The 23,137-nt window shown below is 47.5% G+C and overlaps 1 protein-coding gene across 12 annotated transcripts in view; it reads left to right on the forward strand.

The window, feature by feature from the left end:
* GRHL2 (grainyhead like transcription factor 2) overlaps positions 1-23,137 on the forward strand; it is a 160,669-nt gene that overhangs the window by 66,598 nt on the left and 70,934 nt on the right. For 8 of the 12 annotated variants that reach the window (XM_089336414.1, XM_089336411.1, XM_070075373.2 and 5 more), the window contains 3 exons: positions 7,996-8,051; positions 11,280-11,436; positions 15,445-15,556. In XM_089336414.1, coding sequence (XP_089192540.1) covers positions 7,996-8,051; positions 11,280-11,436; positions 15,445-15,556 — 325 coding nt within the window. Of the gene's footprint in view, positions 1-7,995; positions 8,052-11,279; positions 11,437-15,444; positions 15,557-19,524; positions 19,821-20,032; positions 21,195-21,309; positions 21,884-23,137 lie in introns of those variants that run through there. The other 4 variants (XM_089336417.1, XM_089336418.1, XM_089336416.1 and 1 more) reach the window with 4 other exon arrangements.

Below are 23,137 nucleotides of genomic sequence, written 5' to 3' on the forward strand. Positions count from 1 at the left end.
GAAAGTAAAGAAACTTAGCAGAAACTAAATGTGAAGAGCATTCCCTGTGATCATGGTTGAAATGCTTTCCTGGTTTTGGAAATTGGTGTTTATGTTGCAAAATGTCTTTCATCCTGATGTAAACTAAATGTAATGATCTATGATTTTTAACTACTTCATTACCAATGGGTTATGAGATTAAGTAAGTTTGAAGTAATGTCACCAAGAAGATTTCATTAAGGAAAATGTGTGTAAAATCTAGTACTTCTTGTAGGCGAGCTATTAGGATGTCTAGGACCTTTGTTGAATTAGCAAATTTCATTTGCCAATTCTCTATGTAATGGTAGGAGGAAGGGGAGCAGTTAGCTTCAACTTAGGCTGGAATTTTTCAGACAGTGGTAGCGTATAAAAGTTCCTTAATGGATTCTTTTAGCTTATTTGATTAGTGCTTTATTTTACATTCTCTTTGCAATAGTTTTTGACAACTCTTTGTTGCTTTGTACCGAGTATTAGCCCTATGCTAGATGGAGGGCTGGAGAGTAGACCTGTCCTCGTGTCTGCCTTCTGGAAGTTGCTATCCTGAGGCACCTGTGAAGAGAGAAAAGGCCAGCTTCCACTCTGCCAGGCATTGTGGCTCACATAGTTGATTGCAAGGCTTTACCACAACTCTGAAAGAAGGTGCTTTTTTCCCATTTTGCAGATGAAGGGATACAGGTTCAGGCGGTTAAGAACCTTCCAAACTTCACAGAGCTAAGAAGCAAAGACTATAGTTGATAAAAATAAATCATTTTGGTAATTAAGACCTAAAATGCTTTTAGGAAACATTTAAAACTTAAGGAAGGAGGAATTTGTGTAGGAAAACTAGATGAAGAAAGGAAGTCAAAATAAGAAATCAAAGTAGAAGGTGAATTCACTTCTTCTTTACTGCAATTTTATGTCCATTATAGGAGTGTATGTTGTAGGAGAAAAGGAGCAGTAGGTCTCAGAGATTTGACTGAGTAAGAGTTCAATTCTTCTCGTAGACATCTCTTCCAAGCAAAGGTGTGGGAATCCAGGCTCCCTTCATCTCCTGGTTCTACCATCTCTATGTGGGGTTTCCAGTGTTACCCCAGCACGGGAAGAGAGACCATGGAACTGGTACTGACTCACAGATATTTTCATCTGGAAATAACACACCTCCTCTCGGATCTCATTCCATAGGCTAGAACTAGTCGGATGGTCATCCTCAATGCCAGAAAGCTGCGGAGTTGAATCCCCTCATTAGCCCTCTCCCGTGCTCAGGAATGGAGAAGGGCTATTTGAGTGAGCACAAGCTACCTCTATGGTGTATTTCACAATTATACCCTTGGCATGCTATTTGTAGAATTAATATAATTTACAGAGAATCTTGAAATGAGAACAATGATTACTTGTTATATTATTGGCTAATAAGTGTATGACCCTTAGTCCTTTGTTTTTATTTTCATTCATAATCTGAAACTGGATGTGATCCTTCTGGATCTAAACCCTGTCCAATATGATTGATTGATAGCTGATTGTTTCCTCCCACACATTTAAGGAATAAAGTGTTAAAAATACTGCTTCATGTGTAAATGGGAACATGCACCTCCATTATGTTTATTTTGTATATTATATATATATATTATATATAATGGAATGGATATGGCACCATCAAATTTCCATCACTTGATTAATGCATTTTTGCATCAAACAAAATTTTGGAAAATATCTAACATACATTTTATTTATTTTAAAGTTTTAACTATTTATTAGCAAAACAGATAGAAAGGAGTAAGAACTCCCATACACTGGTTTACCCTAAAAATACCCACAATGCCAGAGCTGAGTATAGTTGTACTTGGGCCATCTTCTGTTGCTTTTCCCACGCCATCAGCAGTGAGCTGGATTGGAAGAGGAGTAGCTGGGACATGAACGAGCCCCAGTATGGGATGCTAGTGTCATAGCCAAGAGCCAGTAACTCCATCTGGGTCTCACACATGCATGGCAGGGGTCAAGCACTTGGCCCTTCTTCTGCTGCTTTCCCAGACACATTAGTAGGGAGTTGGATCGGAAGTGTAGGAGCTGGGACTTGAACTGGTGCCCACATGGGATTTGGTATTGCAGGCGGTGGCTTGACCCACTATGCCACAATGCTGACCCACCAGTAGACTCTTTTTTTTTGACAGGCAGAGTGGATAGTGAGAGAGAGAGAGAGAGAGAAAGGTCTTCCTTTTTTGCCGTTGGTTCACCCTCCAATGGCCGCCACGGCTGGCACACTGCGACCGGCGCACCGCGCTGATCCAAAGGCAGGAGGCAGGTGCTACTCCTGGTCTCCCATGGGGTGCAGGGCCCAAGGACTTGGGCCATCCTCCTCTGCACTCCCGGGCCACAGCAGGGAGCTGGACTGGAAGAGGGGCAACCAGGACCAGAACCCGGGGTACCGGCGCTGCAGGTGGAGAATTAGCCTATTGAGCCATGGCGCCGGCCAAGCAGTAGACTCTTAACAAATGTCTCCTGCCCTTCACCCAAGAAAGACTAGTATTTTGGCAGGTGCCGCAGCTCACTAGGCTAATCTTCCACCTGCAGCGCCGGTACCCAGGGTTCTAGTCCTGGTTGTCCCTCTTCCAGTCCAGCTCTCTGCTGTGGCCCGGGAGGGCAGTGGAGGATGGTCCAAGTCCTTGGGCCCTGCACCCACATGGGAGACCAAGAGGAAGCACCTGGCTCCTGGCTTTGGATCGGCACAGTGCGCCGGCCGTAGCAGCCATCTGGGGGGTGAACCAACAGAAGGAAGACCTTTCTCACTGTCTAACTCCACCTGTCAAAACAACCAAAAAACAAGAAACAAAAAAACCTAGTATTCTAACATCTAAGATTTCCATGAGTTAAAATTGCCTGATGGCTTAGGTGCTTTAAGGGTAATCATTACCATACTCATACCTTCTTTGCTGAGTCCAAGCAAGTAAGAAATTTGCAGATGCATTACATGAGGTCACAGTGAGGTGCAGTGCTGTTGGCTGTCTGACTGTCCTTTGTCATCCTGTGGTGACATTAAAATCTTTCCGAGTAGCTGTGGAAACTTAGTAACTGGCCAGAATGACCCGGCTACTTTGTTGCAATTCTTAGTTCTGAATCATGTAAAGTTGAGGAACTCGGCAAGTGATCAGATCTCATCTAAAGGACTGCAATGTTTTCCAGCAGGATTCTCCATTTAATTTTTTATAAAGCTATAAAGATCATGTAACAGAACAAAAGACAGTTTTTAAGAGGTAGTTACTGTGGAACAGAACGTGAAGCTGCTACTTAGGAGCTGGTTTGAGTCCTGGCCTCTTTGCTTGTGATCCAGTTTCCTGGTAACACGTGTTGGGAAGCAGCAGATGATGGTTCAAGTGCTTGGACCCCTGCCACCCACATGGGAGACCCGGATGGAGTTCTTGGCTCCTGGCACAGTGCTGGCTTTGTAGGCATCTGGGGAATGAACCAGTAGATGGAAGATTCATTTTCATTCTCTCTCTCTCTCTCTCTCTCTCTGCCTTTCAAGTAAATGAAAGTAAATAAGCAAAGGTATAAGATAGTAGAACTGTTTTCAAAAAAAAGGATTTTTTTAAAGAAACTAAAGAAAAAATGTAAGTTTAAAGAGCAGATACTGTGTCTCTAACCTACCCCCTGTTTTTCTTTTTCCAGTTTTGCCCACATGAATCCATGCATCAGGGTAGGATTCTGCATCATCACACATCACATCCCATGACTTTCAATCCTGCCAGTTTCAGGCCTTCCCACGTCAGTACTAGGGGACTGGAGGCAGAGCGTTTGCAAGTCTAGTGTGTTGGTCAGCCGGCCTCTCAGGCTGTAGAGCTGAGGCAGGGCAGTGAGTTCACTCCAGCTGTGTTATTAGCGGAGGTTGTGGGTGACTGCCTGCTCCTCTGAGCACAGATTCTATCGACACGGCTCTCCTATGGCAAAGGCACTTAAGTGCTTTGGTCATCATGCTACCCTCCTACCCCCAAATCTCTTAGTTGCTATTGATTCCAAGTGTAAACAGCTTTCCTTATATCTTTTTTCTTTCTTTAAAAAATGATTTAGTTGAAAGTCAGAGTTACAGAGAAGGAGAGGCAGAAGCAGAGGTGGCGGGGGGCGGGGGAGGGTCTTCCATACACAGGTTCATTCCCCAAATGGCTGCAGCAGCTGGAGGCTGGGCCAGGCCAGAGCCAGGAGCCAGGAGCTTCTTCCTGGTCTCCCACCTGGATGCAGGAGCCCAAGCACCAAGGCCATCTTCACTTCTTTCCCAGGCGCATTAGCAGGGAGCTGGATGATAAGTGGAGCCACTGGGACTCCACCCAGCACCCATATGGGATGCTGGCACTGCAGAAGGCAAGGCGTCCTTACCTGCTCCACTACAGTGCCAGCTCCTAAATATCTTTTCTTAAATCCACTCTAACAGATCTTGCTGCAGTAATGGGAATTTTCTTCTTCTATCCAACATGGTAACCACAGGTGCTAATTTAGTGCTTGAAATACAGCTAGTTGACTGAGGAAATGAATGTTTAATTTCATTTAATTTTTTTTTTAAAGACAAGTCGGAGTCTTCATTGCTTTGGGGCGAGGTGGTTCTGGAGCTCTGGGTGGCACGGGTGCACCTCCACTTCATCACAGCCTGCTGGCTGCACAGGGTGGTGCTGGCTCTCGGATGGCAGCTGTGCGCAGGTCAGGGCTGTACCTGCTCTCATGAATCAGTGCCGGATGATGCTAAGGGTGGTCCCCTGTATTCTTGTTGATGGCGGTCCGCACATGGAAGGTCTGCTTCATGACCTCCATGACACCCTTGCCACCTGCTGTCGGATCCAAGCCTGCAGTCTTGCAGTAGCTCTGGAGGCTGTAGCGGAAGGAGTTGCAGACCTTCTGGTTATTGGGTTCTGTGCTGTGCGTCTGCTTGTTCCTCTCCATCCGGGAGCTGGAGCAGTTGCGCACCGCCATCCTCTGCAGGTGCGCGGTCGTGTGGGCGGCTCCTCTCGCTAAGGTTGCTGGAGATGGAAAGAGTAATTTTATTGAATTCCGATGCTTGAATTTAAATATCTAGTGGCTATTGTGTGGGGCATTAAAGGCTTAGTTCACCCTTTGTACTCAGGCTAGACCTATATTCTTATAAAAAGTTTTCATTTTTATTTGAAAAGCAGAGCACAAGTGCACCAGAAAGAGAGAGAGAGAGAGAGAGCTCTTCCATCTACTTGTTTATTCTCCTAATGTCTGAAGGCAGGAGCCTAGGACTCGAGCAGGGTCTCCCGCATGGGTGGCAGGGACTCAAGTCCTTGAGCTGTTGTCTGCTCCTCCCGGGGTTCACGTTAGCAGGAAGCTGGAACCAGAAGTAGAGCCAGCTCAAACCCAGGCACTCTGATAAATGGGATAAGGCATCCCAGGTTGCGTCTTAACTGTTGCACCAAACACCCATCCCAGGCCTGTGTTCTTAGCCCCGCTACTGTACCGATCATTTGTCTCGACCAAGGTTGGTCTTTTCTCACCTGGATTCCTTCAATTTATCCAGGTTCTCCTTAACTTGCAAAGGAGAGAGGAAAGTTCACAATCTCTGTGCGATCTCCCTACAGTTCTAACCTTCCTTTCCTGGCAGTATCCTTTGTCCTCTGTTTTTCCCATCAGGACTCAATGGTTGGATGATTCAACATAAGTTTTTATATGCAGTTATTCTACTTAAGTTTATTTTGTTGTTTTTCATATGAATTTGTTCCATCCTCCCAACCCTTTTTTTATGTCTCTGAGCCAGGACAGTGTCTTAGATACTTGTATTTCTTCTGGCATCAAGTAGATGATAAGGCCCCCAATGATTGCTTTGCTGGTTAATTACCAAAGAAACAAATCTGTACCACTGACTCTCTGTCAAGTTTACTCAGCCAGTCTACAAATATTTGTGCAGTGTTTATGGGATTCATTTGGATAAAACTTCTTAAACGCAAGGAATAAGCCGGGATAGAGATTATAAACAGCTACATAGAAACTATGACATAAGGGTATGCTAAGTTCTAGACAAGGGGGTCAGGGACTGCCAAGAAATGTTAGCTAACAACTGAGACACTCTTTCCTTAGGAAGGAAACCCTTGCAATAATGGTCAAAAACTGGAAGTTTATGACACAGCCATGAGAGACAAGGATGTTGTTTCTTTTAGGTGTTTAAATTTTAACTGAAAAGTGATCCCTGTTAAATATAAGAGTGGGAACAAGAGAGGGAGGAGATGTACAATTTGGGACATGCTCAATCGGACTTGCCCCAAATGGTGGAGTTAGAAATGTGCCAGGGGATTCCAATACAATCCCATCAAGGTGGCATGTACCAATGCCATCTCCCTAGTCCAAGTGATCAATTTCAGTTCACAATTGATCACACTGATAGGTCTAAGAGTCAAAGGGATCACACAAACAAGACTGTTGTCTGCTAATACTAACTGATAGAATCAGAAAGGGAGAGAACAATCCATCATGGGAAGCGGGATACACAGCAGACTCATAGAATGGCAGATGTCCTAAATAGCACTCTGGCTTCAGAATCAGCCCTTAAGGCATTTGGATCTGGCTGAAGAGCCCATGAGAGTATTTTAGGCATGGAAAGCCAAGACACTCTGGGGGGGAAAAAAACCTAAATGAAAGATCTCTGCAAGTGAGATCCCAGTAGAAAGAATGGGGCCATCAAAGAAGGAGGTACCTTTCTCTGAAGGGAGGAGAGAACTTCCACTTTGACTATGACCCTGTTGGAATAAGATCGAAGTCGGCGAACCCAAAAGGCTTCCATAGCCGTGGCAACTCATGACTAGAGCCTAGGGAGATTACTGATGCCATAAACAAGTGTGTCAAATTGTTAAGTCAACAACAGGAGTCACTGTGTACTTACTTCTCATGGGGGATCTGTCCTTCATGTGTTGTCCAATGTGAAGTAATGCTATAACTAGTACTGAAACAGTATTTTACACTTTGTGTTTCTGTGTGGGTGCAAACTTATGAAATCTTTACTTAATATATACTAAATTGATCTTCTGTATATAAAGATAATTGAAAATGAATCTTGATGTGAATGGAATGGGAGAGGGAGCGGGAGATGGGAGGGGTGCGAGTGGGAGGGAATTTATGGGGGGAAGCCATTGTAATCCATAAATTGTACTTTGGAAATTTATATTTACCAAATAAAAAAATAAAAATAAAAAATAATACTTAATATTAACAATATTAAAAAAAAGCTTGAGGCTTTAGATCATCTACTTCTGAAAAGGGTTGAAAATATAGCAAAGTATATCCTGTTTGCACTATGTATATAACAACTGAACACCCCTGGACCCATGCTTCTTTATGTGTTCCTAAAGTTGGACTTTCTTCCCCCAAGAAAACCAAGCGTTAGAATATTATGATAATAGAGATCCTTAGAGAAGGGAAGTGAATATGGCCAAGCTGTTCCTATTTATCAGTTTTTGAGGCACATATATGAGGGGCCTTGCAAAAGCCGTGGAAAATACTTGGCATGAAAAAATGGCATGGATTCCGAAAATGTTTTGCACCAAGATAAACTTAGCTTTTATTTCCATTTTCATGAACATTTGAAGTCCCTTTGTAGAGAGCACTCACTGTCTACTGGAGGCTCTCCTTGGCATTTTATTAACCCATTTGATCCTTCTGACCACTGTAAATAGAAAATATGACAGTTACACAGTGGGGAGCGGGTAAAGGAGCTAGAACTGATCCTTGTGACATCAGGAGTAAGTTGTCTGGGACTATAGAAAAGGAAGAAATGTTGACATGTAAGTAACATAAAAAGCACAAATGCATTTTCTGTTGAATGTGGTTCTCAGTGTGGAGGTGACCTGTGAGTTTTGTGGAGAAATGATAACTATCTTCATTGGAGTTGAAAACGATATCAGAAATATGTAATTTTCTAAGGAGAGAATAAAAGAGCTAGGATACACTTATTTTTGGAGTGATTACCCACCAATTTGTTTCAACTTTGATGACTTTTAAATTTTGCAGAAATTTCGGAGCACTTCTGTCGGGGCTGAGGAGTACATGTATGACCAGACTTCAAGGTAGGTTACCAGGAGGTTTGTCTTGAATCATAATTGTTTAAATGAACCTCCCAAGTTATACTTTTAAGCCTATTCTTTGTATACTTAAATACAATAATATGATTTCATTTGCCTTTGATTCTTATACAGCTGTCTGTGTATAAATGACATCTGTATCATTATTTCCATTCTTAACCACGTTCCTGGGACCAGTGCTTCCTTCTTCCTCCCATTAGCTACACACTTTTCCAGGTTTCCTCTGAACTTAAACTCCTGTGCCTCCAGCCAAACAGATGTGAAATGCAACCCTTTGTCTTTTCCTCTTCTTGCCCCCTTGTCCCCTTGCTTTGCCTCTGATCTTCCACTCATACTTCGGGCTGTTTCTAATGACATACCCATCCTCTGAGCCAGCCCAGCTGGAGGTGTGAGGGGCTGCCCTCCTACCTGCCCTGCTACCTGCCATCCCCTTCCCACCTTCTCTTGGCAGCCTTCTGAACTGTCAACATACAGCTGATCTCCCTGCCAGTACTGCCTTTCCCATCCCACTTTGCATGTGGCTACCAGCTGTCATGCACACAGGTGCCCCTCCTGTCCCGGCAATGTGAGATTGGAGATATGCTATAAACCCTCCTGATGAGATCCTCCGACTTTAGAGGGAGACAAATGTGATGATGGCTAAATTGTAGTACATTTCCTAAGTGATGAGTCTTACTACAGATAAACAGAGAGCTCAGTGGCATTTGAGCTGGATCTTGAAGGGTTTATAATGGATGTTTTCTAGGGAAAACAGGATCAAGAACATTTTAGGTAGAGAGGTAAAGACAGTAGTTGTGATCATGACTGGATTCAAGACAATAGCAAGCAATGGAATTCTCTCTTCCATTTATAAGACCTGCCAGGGATCTCACTGTTTCAGACAGGATGAAACACTTCAGACTCCTTGCCAGGGTGGTTAAGGCCCTCTATGTTCCGATCTGTCCTGGCTTAATGTTCTTCATGAGCTTTATCTTCCACCATATATATTACGTAAGTGACCCTTCCAAGACCTCTGGGTGTTTCAAGGTCTTGGTCTTGTCTTGGGCTCCCCAGTTACCCTCTCCTGATGAGTGCGAATGTGGTGTGCTAGGGGACGCAGAGAAGGTAGCATCCCAAACCCCCTTCTGAATGGTGGAAATGAGTACCAAATTTGCATCAACAAACCCAGGGTGGCCTGTCTAGTGACAAGAGCACTGACTTACCACCCACCAGACCCGACTTCTCTTTCTGGGGTGGGGGTGTCTCAGGGTCTCCCACAACTGTGAGATGAGGAAGGTGGCTGAATCTTGGGTTCTAGTCCTGCATTATAGATAAGCTTGCAGGCCCCAAATCCTGAAACTGTATTAAAAGTCGTTTCTGTTCCTCTGTGCCTTTCCTGGGAAGAGGTTTCACAGTTCCCCTTAGGTTTGTGCCCTGATAAGGTACAGCTACTGGTCTAGCTGATTCCTAGGATCCTGTCTTGGTCTAAAATGTTATGATTCATTGGCACTGCATTGAAATTGCTTTTTCAGGCAAAATGACAAGGAAATTGGTTCTGTCTTGAGTGATTTATTTCTCACTTTGTTCTAAGGCACGTATTCTGGAATTGGTTCAGTTGATTGGCATAAGCCTGAGATTTTCATTGTATCAGAGGAATGTGATTTTTGTCCCTCAAACTTTTTTTTCTCATTATAAAGTTTAAAAGTCAATGAAACATTATGGAAATATTTAACACAGAAAGCCAGAGCCCGTCGTGATCCTGTAAGTAGGCTATTTTAGTAGATGAAGTTTTAAGAGTCCTCTTTGTGCTCAGCCTTTCAAAGATTAGGAAATGAAAGAGCTGGAAAAGGCACAGAGCCAGTGGAGAGGTTCTCATGGGTCAGAAACGTGGTGGGGATTTTTGGTTGGGACTCTCACAGTGTGCCATCGCAGTGCGGCAGACAGGAATATTTCTGAGAAGACACACTAGGCAACAATGACTGTGTAGGGAAGAATCAGTGTTTTTATAAGTGACACCGCATTTTAAAAATACTAGGGGAGGCCAGCGCCACGGCTCAATAGGCTAATCCTCTGCCTGTGGCGCTGGCACACCAGGTTCTAGTCCCGGTCGGGGCACCGGATTCTGTCCCGGTTGCTCCTCTTCCGGTCCAGCTCTCTGCTGTGGCCCAGGAGTGCAGTGGAGGATGGCTCAGGTCCTTGAGCCCTGCACCCGCATGGGAGACCAGGAGAAGCACCTGGCTCCTGGCTTTGGATCAGCGCGGTGCGCCGGCTGCAGTGGCCATCGGAGGGTGAACCAATGGTTAAAGGAAGACCTTTCTCTCTGTCTCTCTCTCTCACTGTCCACTCTTGCCTGTCAAAAATAAAAAAAAAATTAAAAAAAATACTAGGGGAACTAGAGCAGAGATGTGCACGCTTTTTCTGTAATGCACTAGGTCATAAATACTTTAGATTTGGAAGGTTCCCACGTCTATCACTACTACTCAGTCTTTCTGTTGCAGCGTGGAAGCAGTCATAGACAGTACATACACAAATGGGCATAACTGTGGTCTAATAAAACTTTATTTACAACAACAGGTGGTGAGCTGTCTATGGCCTGCAGACTGTCATTTGCAAACTCTTGATTTAGAGCAACCTGTTGTGAATTCTCTTACAGGCTTACAAACATGAAGAAAAGGCAACAAACACTCCCTGTTAGGACACTAGATTCCCAGGAGTGAATATGTGGGTTTTTGATTTTCACACTTTTTAACTGGCATATAGTTGCTTGCAACATCTCCATTTGACAAAAAAAAAAAAAAAAAAAAAAAAAAAAAAAAAAAAAGTGGTTAGGCATATCCAAGAGTTGAACAAAAAGCATTCATACATTTGGCTTGTTGTTAGGATAAAATTGATTGGTTAATTCCATTCATTCTTGAGCTTCAGGCATTACCTGGCTGTCAGCTAAGACCCATCAGCGGTTCTCTGGGCACAAGCTTACACGATTGTCTAGGCACCAGGTGGACTTTTCCCTTTTAAACCATCTGGTTTATGGGCCACTATTAGACATGGTGTGGGTGTTGTATAGCAGTGACCTTTGGTCTGGTCTCGTGTGTTTTTGCCATATGCTATATTTTGTCTCTGAAACCGAGTAAACATTGGTTAATATTCATACGAAATGCTATGGATGCAAAGTTCGGCGGGAGCGCAGAAACCTGTGCCATGCCAATCTGATCGGTGTTTGTTGTCTGCTCGCAGCGGCACGTTTCAGTACACCCTGGAAGCCACCAAGTCGCTCCGCCAGAAGCAGGGGGAAGGCCCCATGACCTACCTCAACAAAGGACAGTTCTACGCCATCACGCTCAGCGAGACCGGGGACAACAAATGCTTCCGACACCCCATCAGCAAAGTCAGGGTAGGGGCCTCGTTTCTCAACCTAGGAGGGGTCCGTGAGTATGGTGGCTGCCTCGCAGCCTTGTGGAATGGCATGGAAAAATTTCCAAACGAAATAATTCTGGAACAAATGTCAGAGAGTTAGAGCAAGAGAATAATGTATCGGCTGGTGGTTTATCATTTTAATCAGTAACCAATAAACCCCCCGGGAAGGACCGTGGCTGGAACGTGCCTTCTGACTGTACCCAGGGGGCTTTCCTTCCTCCATTCCCTGCCTGTGTGCTACCTGTCGTCTCCATCAGTCCGTCTGTAGTTTTTCAAATAAGTGGCTTTAAGTCAGAATATGCTGGTGGATGAGGAGGAGCTGTGCTCTGTTCAGGAGAACACGACTCAGCCTCAGTCCCTGGAGCCCTTGGCACTTTGTTTAAAACCCTCTGCAGCCTGGGGCTCACTCAGGGTTCCAGGGCTGAGGCGTGGTCCCCACCAGGAGGAACTGGGAGGGATTTCCAGGTGGGTGAGTGTTAGTCCTACTTGTGGGAAGTGAAACCGGAGCCCTGGCTCACTGCTCTGGAAGCCCGCCAGCTGCTGGAATTGTCACTGCTGCCAAGGAGGGAGGTGACGGCTAATCCTTTCCCTGCTGAAAAGGGAAATTATAGCACAGCTCTGCAAAGAGGGTGAAGGACTTTGCTGGTCGGCTGTAAGACGATTTGTGCTGGTTTGTCTGAGTTGCCTCCGCCTAAGCTCTTCAGAACAGTAAGAGGGGAACAGCACAGTGGGCGCAGAACAGGGTCCAGCCTGGGTTTAGCCCCGTCACATGGGGCCAAGACCTCACACGAGGCTGCAGGTGGAGAGGTGCCTGGCGTGCTGAGTGCCTCCAGGAGAATTAGGATGTCCCACTCTGTGGCCATGACCGCGGAGAGGGAGGCTGCCAACACGAGAGTCAGAATATCACCACTCGTGTTTGCTGAGGATCTTCCACGGGCCGGGCGCTGGGTTTGCACCGTGCAGTTGAGCCGCTCATCGACACGAATGCCAATTCCCTGCAAAAGGTTCTGTTGTTTTTAGACTATTACTGAGCTTGGGCTTTTAGAAGCCAGTAACTGGACAAGGTCACACAGCTACAATGTGAGGGAACCAGAGTACATCCCGGGGCCACCAACTTCTTGAACCTAGCTCTCTCAGCCGCTAGCAGGGATGTTGTAAACACCGAGATTGTCCTTGACAGGGCACAGCTTTCCCAGGTCTGCTCGAGTGTGCTGTGGTGAGCAGCGTGGAGGCCTCCACCTCGGGACAGACACAGTACAGCCCTACCTTGTTACACGTGGGTTGCATTTTCAATAAGAGATTTCCTTAGGGATGGAGGGGTAGAGAGAGGGGGAGGACATCTTCCATCTGCTGGTTCACTTTCCAAGTGACTGCAACAGCTGGGCCTGTACCAGCCAAAGCCAGGAACCCGGAAATCCATCCTGCTGGGTGGTGGGAGCCCAAGCACTGCACCAGCTGCTGTGTTCCCAGGCACATTAACGGGAAGCTTTTCCGGAAGTGGAGGAGCTGGAACTTGAACCAGCACTCTGGTGTGGGATGCAGGCTGTGACACCACTCATATTCTCCCTCTTAAACAACTACGCCATTGCTGTTACCCTGAACAAAGGAGGAGGAGGGGGTATTTGGAGCACAGGGAGTTTCCCAGGAATCCCACTGTGTAGGAATGGTGGAAGTGATGTAATATGGAAGATTTGTTCCTGTATGCTCCATTTCTGGCTAAAACAAAGTGGACCCCTCCCGAACCCCATTGTCTTCAGGGCTTCAATCTAACACTTTGAGTAAGCAAGTCGGTGCCTCTTGGAGGGGACGTTTCTTACTCCTTGGCTCTGGGTATCAAGCAGTCTTTTTTTTTTTTTTTTTTTTGACAGGCAGAGTGGACAGTGAGAGAGAGAGACAGAGAGAAAGGTCTTCCTTTGCCGTTGGTTCACCCTCCAGTGGCCGCCGCAGCTGGCGTACTGCACTGATCCGATGGCAGGAACCAGGAGCCAGGTGCTTCTCCTGGTCTCCCATGGGGTGCAGGGCCCAAGCACCTGGGCCATCCTCCACTGCACTCCCTGGCCACAGCAGAAAGCTGGCCTGGAAGAGGGGCAACCGGGACAGAATCCGGCGCCCCGACTGGGACTAGAACCCAGTGTGTCGGCGCCGCAAGGTGGAGGATTAGCCTAGTGAGCCGCGGCGCCGGCCCGTATCAAGCAGTCTTAAAGAAAGCCGGGTGCACCTGTATCCAGCCAACATTTGTTTTTTTGAGTCCGGCATTTAATTTCAAGTAAAAGCATGTAAGGCTTAATAACAACAATTTCAAACTGATTTTTTTCTGTATTGTTGATGAAATAAATTTCTGTCCCAGGAATATGCCATTATGGATACTAATTTAGCCATTTGCTAAAAAAAAAAAAAAAAAAAAAACACTTTAAATGTTATTTTCATTTGGAGACAGAAATAAACACCAGGAAGCCACACAGCAAATTTTTATACATAGAAGCAGGGGAGTGGAGGTCTTCAAAAAGTTCATGGAAGGCATGAATCATTGGTGAAAAAAAGCTACGCATTAATGCTGAAGTTGTTTAACCAAAAACCCTTATCTTTTGTTTCTTGGGTGATGAACTTTTGGGAGGCTTCCCTGTGGGTGGGAACATTTGAGGGAGTGGGAGAGAGAAGACAGAAGGGCTGGTTGGGCCCACAGTCCCACCAGCATGGGGAGTGGGGCCCTTTGTTGCCACTCGGGCAGGTCTGTGGAGGCCACGTCGTGCTGTGAATGATGTGTGATGCAGCGTTCTCAGTCACACTCTCCTAACCAACATCGCTCTCTTATGTAAAAATGTTCACACAACATTAGGAATGAGCCAGGTTTTGAACCGAGAGCCACCCCTGGATAGCAGGTGCTTCAGGAAGTTTAAGATGTTGTCATTGAAGACAAGTTTATTTTGGTGCAAAAGTTTTTGCAATCCATGCATATAAAGGGACATTCATAAGGTTCATGGAAAAACCAATATATTATAGAAAAAAAATTGTGCAAGGAGTTTCAAGTTTGCACCAAAATAGACTTACCTTAAAAATAAAAAAAAATATTAATGGATTAATGTGAAAGGTGGGAAGAGAGAGAGAGAGAGGAAGGGAGGTGGGGGGGGAGAGAGAGAAATTATTTGAAAGGAGAGAGAAGGGGCCAGCACTGTGGCAGAGCAGGTAAAGCCACTGTCTGCAGTGCCGGCATCCCATCTGGGTGCTGGTTCATGTCCCAGATGCTCCACTTCTGTTCCAGCTCCCTGCTAATGTGCCTGGGAAAGCAGTGGAAGGTGACACAAGTACTTGGGCCCCTGCACCCACGTGGGAGACCCAGATGAGGCTCCTGGATCCTGGCTTCTGCTAGGCCCAGCCCTGGCCATTTCTACCCTTTGGAGAGTGAACCAGCAGATGGAAGACTTTTTCTCTCTCTCTTCCTCTACCTCTCTGTAACTTTGACTTTCAAATACATAAATCATTAAAAAAAAAAAAAAAAGGGCAGAAGGAAGAGGTAGAGAAAGACATCTGTCTAGTTCACTCCCCAAATGCCTGTAACAGCTGGGGCTGCCCCAGGCTGAGACCAGGAACCTGGAACTAAACCTGGATCTGCCTTGTAGGTAGCAAGCATCCCAGTACTTGAACCATCACTTGGTACCTCCCAGGGTGTGCGTTAGCAGGAAGTTGGAGTTGGAAGCAGAGCCGGGACTCAAGCCCACGCCCCTTAAAGTAAGATAAAGGCATCCCAAGCAGCGTCTTAACTGCTGGCCAAACACCTGCCCAGGTCACCTTTTAAGTGGTCCCCTTTTAAAACAAAACCAACCAGATGGCTGGACTCACTGTATGGCTGAGCTCTTGCTTTAGTTTTCTAAAGCAAGAGAAGCCAGATCACAGGGATACATCCCAGGTAGAGTTTCCAGGACTGGGGATGGACTAGGTCACAGAGGCATTGACCATGGAGTAAGTGCTGCCATTCTCCCCTCTGCAGAGCGTGGTGATGGTGGTGTTCAGTGAGGACAAAAACCGAGATGAACAACTGAAATACTGGAAGTACTGGCACTCTCGGCAGCACACAGCAAAGCAGAGGGTTCTTGACATCGGTAAGTTCACCTTGACCTCGCTGCATGGTCTTTGTCAAGCTGACACATCACAATGCCAAGGGGACCCAGCTTAGCACTCATGGCTGGGACCCACATAGCTCTTGTGATGTGCCGGGCACTAGTCAACATGCATTTTCTGTGTTAATACGTTCAGTACAAATCAGGCTGCAAAGTCAAAGTCAGTCTTGGCCAAGAGCAAAGCATTTCCTGCTGTGTGAAAATCGACTGTGTCTCATACGATAGCAATATATTTAAATGTGCAGTGGCCACTTCAGTTTCTAACACCTGTGTCCTTGCCCTCCCTGTTTGAGGCCAACAGGCAGTCAGCAGACCACATGAGCTGTCATCCCCAGGTCGTGTGGCTCTAAGGCAGTTGGTAAAGGTCACACGGCTGCATGGGAGACCTCGCTCTTTAGTTCTCTATCCTGCGTTCCTTCCATTCCAACACACACCGAGTGCAAGTCGCACTGGCTGGTCAAGCAGATGCACCACACAAGACCTTGGCTGCCAGTAATGGATGAACGTGCCAAATTCATCGTGTGGTGTCTGTGTCCTCCTTGTCTCTGTCCTCCAGAGAACAGGGGCTCTGCACAGGGAGACACTCCGGGTGCCGGCTGGTTCATGAAGGCATCCATTGCCAAGGCTGGAGAGGATGCAGGAGCGGTTAGGCAACCCAGCCATTACCTGAAGGGCTGAGCATCAAAGGGAGGCGGTGGGTGTCGGAGAAGCCACCCAGCAGGCGCTGGGACCACAGAGGGAGCAGTTCTCCGATGGGAGGTGGAATCGCTGCCAGAGACACTGCGGGTGCCAAGAGGGAGGAGGAGCAAGGCCCTGGTATCTCCCAGTCTCCTGCCAGGGCCTCCCATGGGCCAAACTGAACCCAGAGCTGGAGGGCAAAATGAGCCCGGGAGATGCAGCTTGCGGGAATCAGCCTCGGATACGGAGCAAAGCAGGGGATGTCTGGTAATGCATCTTCAAAGCACGGACAGCGGTGTGTGTGTTTGGGAGTGACTTTACCTCCTTTGCTGTGAGACAGCAGCCCTTTCTGAGGCTGAGAAACCGCAGTCCTAGTGAGCGTCGGCAGAGGGAAGCTTTCGTTTTGTTGGGTGCCCGAAGGTTTTACTGAGCCAATAGAAGACTGTGGCTTTGATTTCTTACACAGTGAAACCAGGGCCTTGTCAGAACTTGCATCTCACTGTTGCTAGGATCCCTTGATCAATGGCAGAGGTTAGTGATGGGCTAGGGATAGATTCAGCATTGAATGTTATAGAAATGAATTACTGATTTGCTCTGCAAAACGGTTAAGCTACTCCCCATCCCTCCCTTCCTCCCTCCCTCCCTTCCTCCTTTCCCTCCCTCTCTTCCTCCCTCCCTCTCCCTCCCTCTCCTTCTCCCTCTCCTTCTCCCTCTCCCTCTCCCTCTCTCTTCCTCTCTCATACACATACACACACACACACACACACACACACATTTTATTATCAAATCAACAAGGAAACTGAGATCACCCAAGGCTCAGGGGCCCACGGACCCATCTTCTCAAGTGGCTTGCCCTCAGAGGATCAGTGTGGGAACTGGGCTCAGAACAGCTTCCTAACCCAGCTCTCTGCACTGAACCCCCCACGACTGGCTGCCCAGGACAGGGGTTTGGGAAACTTGCCTTAACCTGCCTTGCAACATGTCTGTATAAAGCAGAGGAACGATTTGATTTTATTTGAAAAGTTAGCCTTATAATTATTACTCAAGAAAATGAGAGGTGCAATTAAAGAGAAACATGGACTGGCTCCAAATAAGGCTGATCATAAAAGCCTTTTCCCAGCATACCTCTTGATTTACCCTTGATACCGGTACATGGCTCGCTCTTCTCAGCTCTTGGGAGACTTCAGATCTTATCTGTCTTCTTTATCGCCTCCTGCCTGTCTTTAGACTTTCCTTCTGCATATAACTCTACACACACGTATGTGCACACACACAGAGATGCACACACAGAGGTCCATACACGTGCACCTTATCTTCGAGCGTGGTGACTTTTGCTAAGCTCCTTCATGGCTAGCTGGGCTAAACTGCTTTCAATCTGAGACCGAAGCGTTCAGCCAACCCTTGGCTTCAAACAGAACATGTTTTTTCTCAGAACTCTAACCTCAACCAGGGAACTGCTCACACAGAGACGGGAGATGTGCAGAAGTGTCATATAATGTCTTGTCCTACTAGACGGAAAAGCATCAGACCACCTGGTCTGCCCGTGGCCTGTAAGCACCATTTTGTTATGAAGGCCAGCCGATGCTGTGAAGAGCCCAAGCCTTGGTGTTGTGCCATCAAATCCACAGTGATTCTGGAGTGGGCTTGAGAGCTGTTATGAGGCCATCCACTGCCCTGAGGGCAGAGGAGTGTCCTGGATGGCCTTCTGTGCCTGCTGAGGGTCAGGGGAGGCTGGAGGTGTGGGCGGTGGGGTGCACGTGGTACGTGTCTGCCAGTTTGGGTTGCAGGCCTTTGAATGGCCTAAAAAAAGGGCAGAGGGTCAGATTAGTTCATGTAATCTCCTTTCTAGATCTTCTACCAAGCTGGAGGTTAAAGTGGGGGCTAAATGTCACAGTTTCCAAATGCCCACGCATGGTGGGCAGGTCCCTCGGAGCCCTGTAGGAAGTGACCTTGAAGCTGGCATTAGAGGCCAAGGGGAGGCCACTGTAGTGAAAGTGAGGGCTCAGACGGGTGCTTGGAGTCTGTGGCTTGCTGTAAGGGAGCCTCAGGCTCCTCCTTAGATGCAACACATTTTACAGTGGGGGCGCCGGGGGCTTGTGCTCTTTTTCATCTCACTTTTGGGGTGCCGGGATGCCAGCAGCCGCCCTGCACTTGTCTCACCCCCTCCACCCGCACCAAGGCTGTGGAGCTTCCTCCTTCCTCTGCTTGGCATCCCACAGCCCTCACACGCTGGGACCTTCCTTGTCTCTTGCAGCCTGTAGCAGTGATGCCTGGCGAACATTCTGGCATCTTTCCTTGTATGTACTCGCTTCCCTCGGACCATGCGGTCAGCCGTTCTTTGAGGCTGCTTCTCATCTCCCATACCCAGTCCTCCCAGCATCATCAGCATGCTGGCTGGCAGTGCACGTTGCCTGCTGCACCCCCAGTGGAGTCTGGTCTGTGGGTCCATGCAGAGAAGGGTGAGTTCCCGAGACCTGGGACAGAGGGAGGGAGGTTGCTGCTCAGAGAGCTTGCAGTCTTGGCTCTGGGGGCTCTCTGTGGCCAGAGGGAAGCTCTCCAGGAGTTTGTCCCTGCACCAGCCCCTCTGCCCCAGTGCTTATTCCCTCACTCCGTGTAGGATCTCTGTCTTCCTTCAGTGCGCTGATCACTGCTTGGTCTCTTTCTTCTGCATGTATGTTTATGTTGCTCGCTGCTTCTGTCCTTCCTACAAGAGTGGAAACTCCCCAGAGCAGACACGGGGTTGCTTTGTTCGCTTCCATATCCCTGTGGCTTAGCTCAGGGCCTGAGGCACAGTCAGCGTTCCATGGAGACTTCATAAATGAGCGAGTGAGTGGATAAGTGAGGGAGTGCATGCATGAAACTCTTGTTGTATTGGCAGAGCGTCAGCCTTCGAGCTCCTCTGTTCCAGGCTCTCTCTATGCATCTATTAGACGCCAATAGTTTGCCTTTCATCTGCAAAACAACCCACTGGCTGTTTAAAAGCTGATACGATGAGGGCTAAGAATTCTACCCAAGGTCATGCAGCTAATAAATGTAGGGTAGGATGCAAACCCAAGAATACCATTTACTGCCTTTGTTACTACTACTACCACAACTACCACCACCGCTGCTATTGTTGTTGTTTTTATTCTATGCCCTTCCTACCATAAATAGCCTTTGCATCCCACCCTGTCCCAAGGACTCTTCCTCCTCCAGGGCTGACCACGTGGTGAGAGGTTGAGGTTGAGGGCATTGTCAGTTGATCTCCTGCTTCCTCTGTCCTCGCTTTCCAGCCGCTGAGGACGAGTCACAGCCTGGGTACAGGACGATGGCTGCGGCAAGTTCTGACATTTCAGAAAGCCGGTTCAGGATCATGGTTCTTGTACATGAGGTCATCAACTCTTTGGGGGCGGGGAAGGAAACATTAGCAATTAGCTCTGACTTGACACAAGTAAAACAAACCAACCCAGGCCCAGGTGGGTTCTGCTGCATTTCAAAACACACAAGCCAGCTTCTCCAAGTCTCGCAAGTCCTTTCTTGTGTGCTCCGTGAATAACGGCAATTATTCAAGGTCGTAAACAAATGTGCATTCTACAGCCAAGGGACATGCCCGTGTCAATCATACCTCCCATATAGAGCAGCCACTGGAACCACGCTGGTGCTTGGATTGTCTTTGCACAGGAAGACCCCTTTACGTTTTATTTTGTCATTTGCGGATTGCATCGAGTCCGCCTCATTTTTGTGAACACCAGTTTGAGGAAAGGCCCCATTACCATGCAGTTCCTTTTCAAACCTTTATAGAATACCTACCATGCGCCAGCACTCCGGTTAGACCCTGGCTGTTCAAATGCCATGCAAGCAGGCTCCTGTCCCCAGACTGTTCCAATATAGAGGCAGGAAACTGGCTGAGAGGCTAAGGTGTCACACGGTGGCTGACCATGGAGAGCAGTGCTCCCCAGAGACGATGCTCCGAGACCTCTGATGGGGTAGCAAGGGCCAGTGAGGTCAAAAAGATAAGCAAGACTGCCGTAAGCCATAGAAACGGGAACTGAGACCCGAAAGGCACAGGAGATGGGAGATCATGGTCTGAAGGACTTGTCATGGAGTGGTGGTTGGCTGGGAGACAAACCTCACTTTGAGAGCACCTTGGTGACTGGCTGATGGTGGCAGAGAAAGCCTCATGAAAGGAGAACACAGCTCTGTTAACCAGGAGGGTGGTGCCCTGCCCTCAGGAAGAGGAGACAGCAGGAGCAGCGTGGCGGTGCCAGGGTTGGTCCAGGACATGTTGATTTTTGTGGCTTTGACCACATATGGGACAGAGTAGGCATTCACTGGCATTGTGAAGTTACCCAGTTTAATATAATGTGAGCCATTTAAAAAATAACCTATACAGACCAGTCAATGACCTGGACCAGGCGGGAAGCCAGCCTCAACACTGGATAATTCCAGAACTGCTCTCTGCAGGCAGGTGCATGTCTCTGTGTGTCTGTTTCTGGTTGTTATCTTTCAAAAGGGGGAAAGTAATTAAAGGAGGTGCAACAACTGATAATAACGTCACAGCCCGAAAGCCCGAAGCTGCCACACTCAACCTGCTGCACGCTCACCTAGAATTTGCCGACTGAACAGAGTGAAGAATTCCTCTGCCCCTTTGGAGGCAGATGTTCCAGAGTGAGGCTCGTGACAGTTTTTGCCTTTTCCCAATGGGCGGTGCAGGCGACGGTGTAATGAGACCGATTCCACAAGCACACCCAGAGAGGCGTCGTTACTGCGTGCTCACACCCAGCGTCACGATGATTGATAAAACCACGAGGTTAATGGTGAAGCCAACTGACCGCCCTTGATTCTAACCTCTGTCCTTGATTTTGGTTCACAGTATTCTTTCCTGTGTCAGGATATATTAGTTGTTGTTAATATTAATCCTGTAGCTTTCCATGATTCCGAGCAGGCAAGTTATTAGCTTGTGCTTGCATGTCTTAAGATCAATTTTAAATTGTAGTCTGTTGATAAGAGTTTTATATTAAAGTGAAACTTTCCTTGAAAACTGAAAGTTCCAGCAAAATCAAAATGTTTCTTTCAAGTTGAATTCTCTGCAGTTCTTTTTGGAGGTCCAAGGAAGCTTTCCAAAAGGCTGTCAAGCCCAGCTTAGATGACCGCTGTGAGATACTCCGCGTGGCTCGTCCATCCAGGCCCAGGGGTCATCATCAATCTGCAGTCGTCCTCCACTTTCAGATCCGAGCTGGGTTTCCAATCGGGCAGCACTCTCTGAGTTCTCTGGAAGAGACTGGCTTTGCACGTGTCCTCCAAGCATGCTTTCTTGGAGTTCTTTCATATCATCCGGGGCTGTGCAATTCTGAACACCGTGCAGAGCCGCAGGAGAGGGGAGAATCGAGGTGGTGGGCAGCAGAGGGCAGCTTTGGCCTCTCGGGGGTCAGGGAGCTGGGGACTGCCACTTTGTAGCCCCAGTAGCTGGCTGGCTGGCTGCCGCCCTTCCCTGGGGTCTCCACCCTGCCACTTAGTGCCGGTCTCAGTGGCATCGTCCCCTCCTCAGAATCGTGCAGACCTGTGCTCGCCCTGTGCTTGGAAAACATCGGTCTCCCCTCTTCAACGTTTAATATTTGTTCAAGCAGAAAATAAATTTCAAGACGCTGTGGGTTTTCATTTACTGCATTCACACCCTGCAATGAACCCTAGAATCTCATTCTCCTGGGGCCAACCCTGCTGAGAGTCCCTACCCGCTTAGCACCTGTGTGACTAGGGTGGGCCTAGGGTTCTCCCTGCTTCCACCCAGGGAAAGGACAAGGTCAGGGCCAGAGCTGGGAATTCACGACTGCCCTGGGTCCCTCCCAGGCCCTGGCTGGGTCTCCCTCTCTCCTTCCACCGCACATTTCTTCAAAGAAGACCGAGAGTTCATGTCTCACATCTTGATCCTGTGTCAGCCCAGCATGGTCTATGTTCTACAAAAAATTCTTGCTGGCAGAACCACAGGGTATGGTTTCCCTTCCTGCTTTTTCTTAGTCACTTCTAACTTTCCCTTTGTTTAGGGCTCTCTCTGCCTAGAATGCCTCCCTACACCTGTTCACTCTGGTGACATCTCACACCCCAGCACCTCCTCCTGCCCTCCCCGCCTGGGGGAGATGGCCCTCATCTTCCCCAGTAGAGTGGACTGCTCCCTCCGTGGGCTTGGCTTTCCACCTAGACTGTAGCTCATTGAGCTTTCCCTTGTCTTACTGCACTTTGGGAATGCAGAGAATTTTTTTAAGCTTTCTATACCCAGTACCTAGTAGAACCCAGTGCAGAATAGATGATCAACCGATGCAGACTGGTTGGTGAACTGGCTGCGTGGTTTTGTGTATCCACGGGGCAGTTATGGGAAGCAGGGATGTGTCTAATTAGCCAGGAATTTGTCTGGGGTGGGACTCTCCTGTATGGTGCTGAAAGTTCCATTTCTGGTAATATTTTGCTGGCTACTAGGAGGCTTTTCGCTTTTGTGCTTTTGGTACTTTGATTTCTTACATTTAAATACTACTTCATTATACTGTGCATCTTTTGATAACACATAGATGACTCAGAGACTTACATGCTGGCATGCAAACATTATATAAGTACGCCACTAAAGTAGGATAAATGTATCCTTTTAATTACACCCAAAAGTTAGTACCGTATCCGTGAAGTATACAAATGGGAAATTATTTAAAGCAAACTTTAAAAAAATTCAGCTAGATTTGGAAATTAAAAATTACAGTTAGGGTGTGAGCATTCGGTCTAGCAGTTGGGAGCCTGGTTAGGGTGCCCGCGTCCCACGTCGGAGTGCCTGGGTTCAGGAGCAGGCTCTGGCACGGACCCTGCACGACAGTGGTGCTTGCTCAGGTTGCTGGGTTCCTGCCACTCACATGGGGCACCTGGACT

This window comes from Oryctolagus cuniculus, chromosome 6, assembly GCF_051225735.1.
Source record: "Oryctolagus cuniculus isolate XC-2025 breed Fujian yellow rabbit chromosome 6, ASM5122573v1, whole genome shotgun sequence".
Taxonomy (NCBI): Eukaryota; Metazoa; Chordata; class Mammalia; order Lagomorpha; family Leporidae; genus Oryctolagus; species Oryctolagus cuniculus.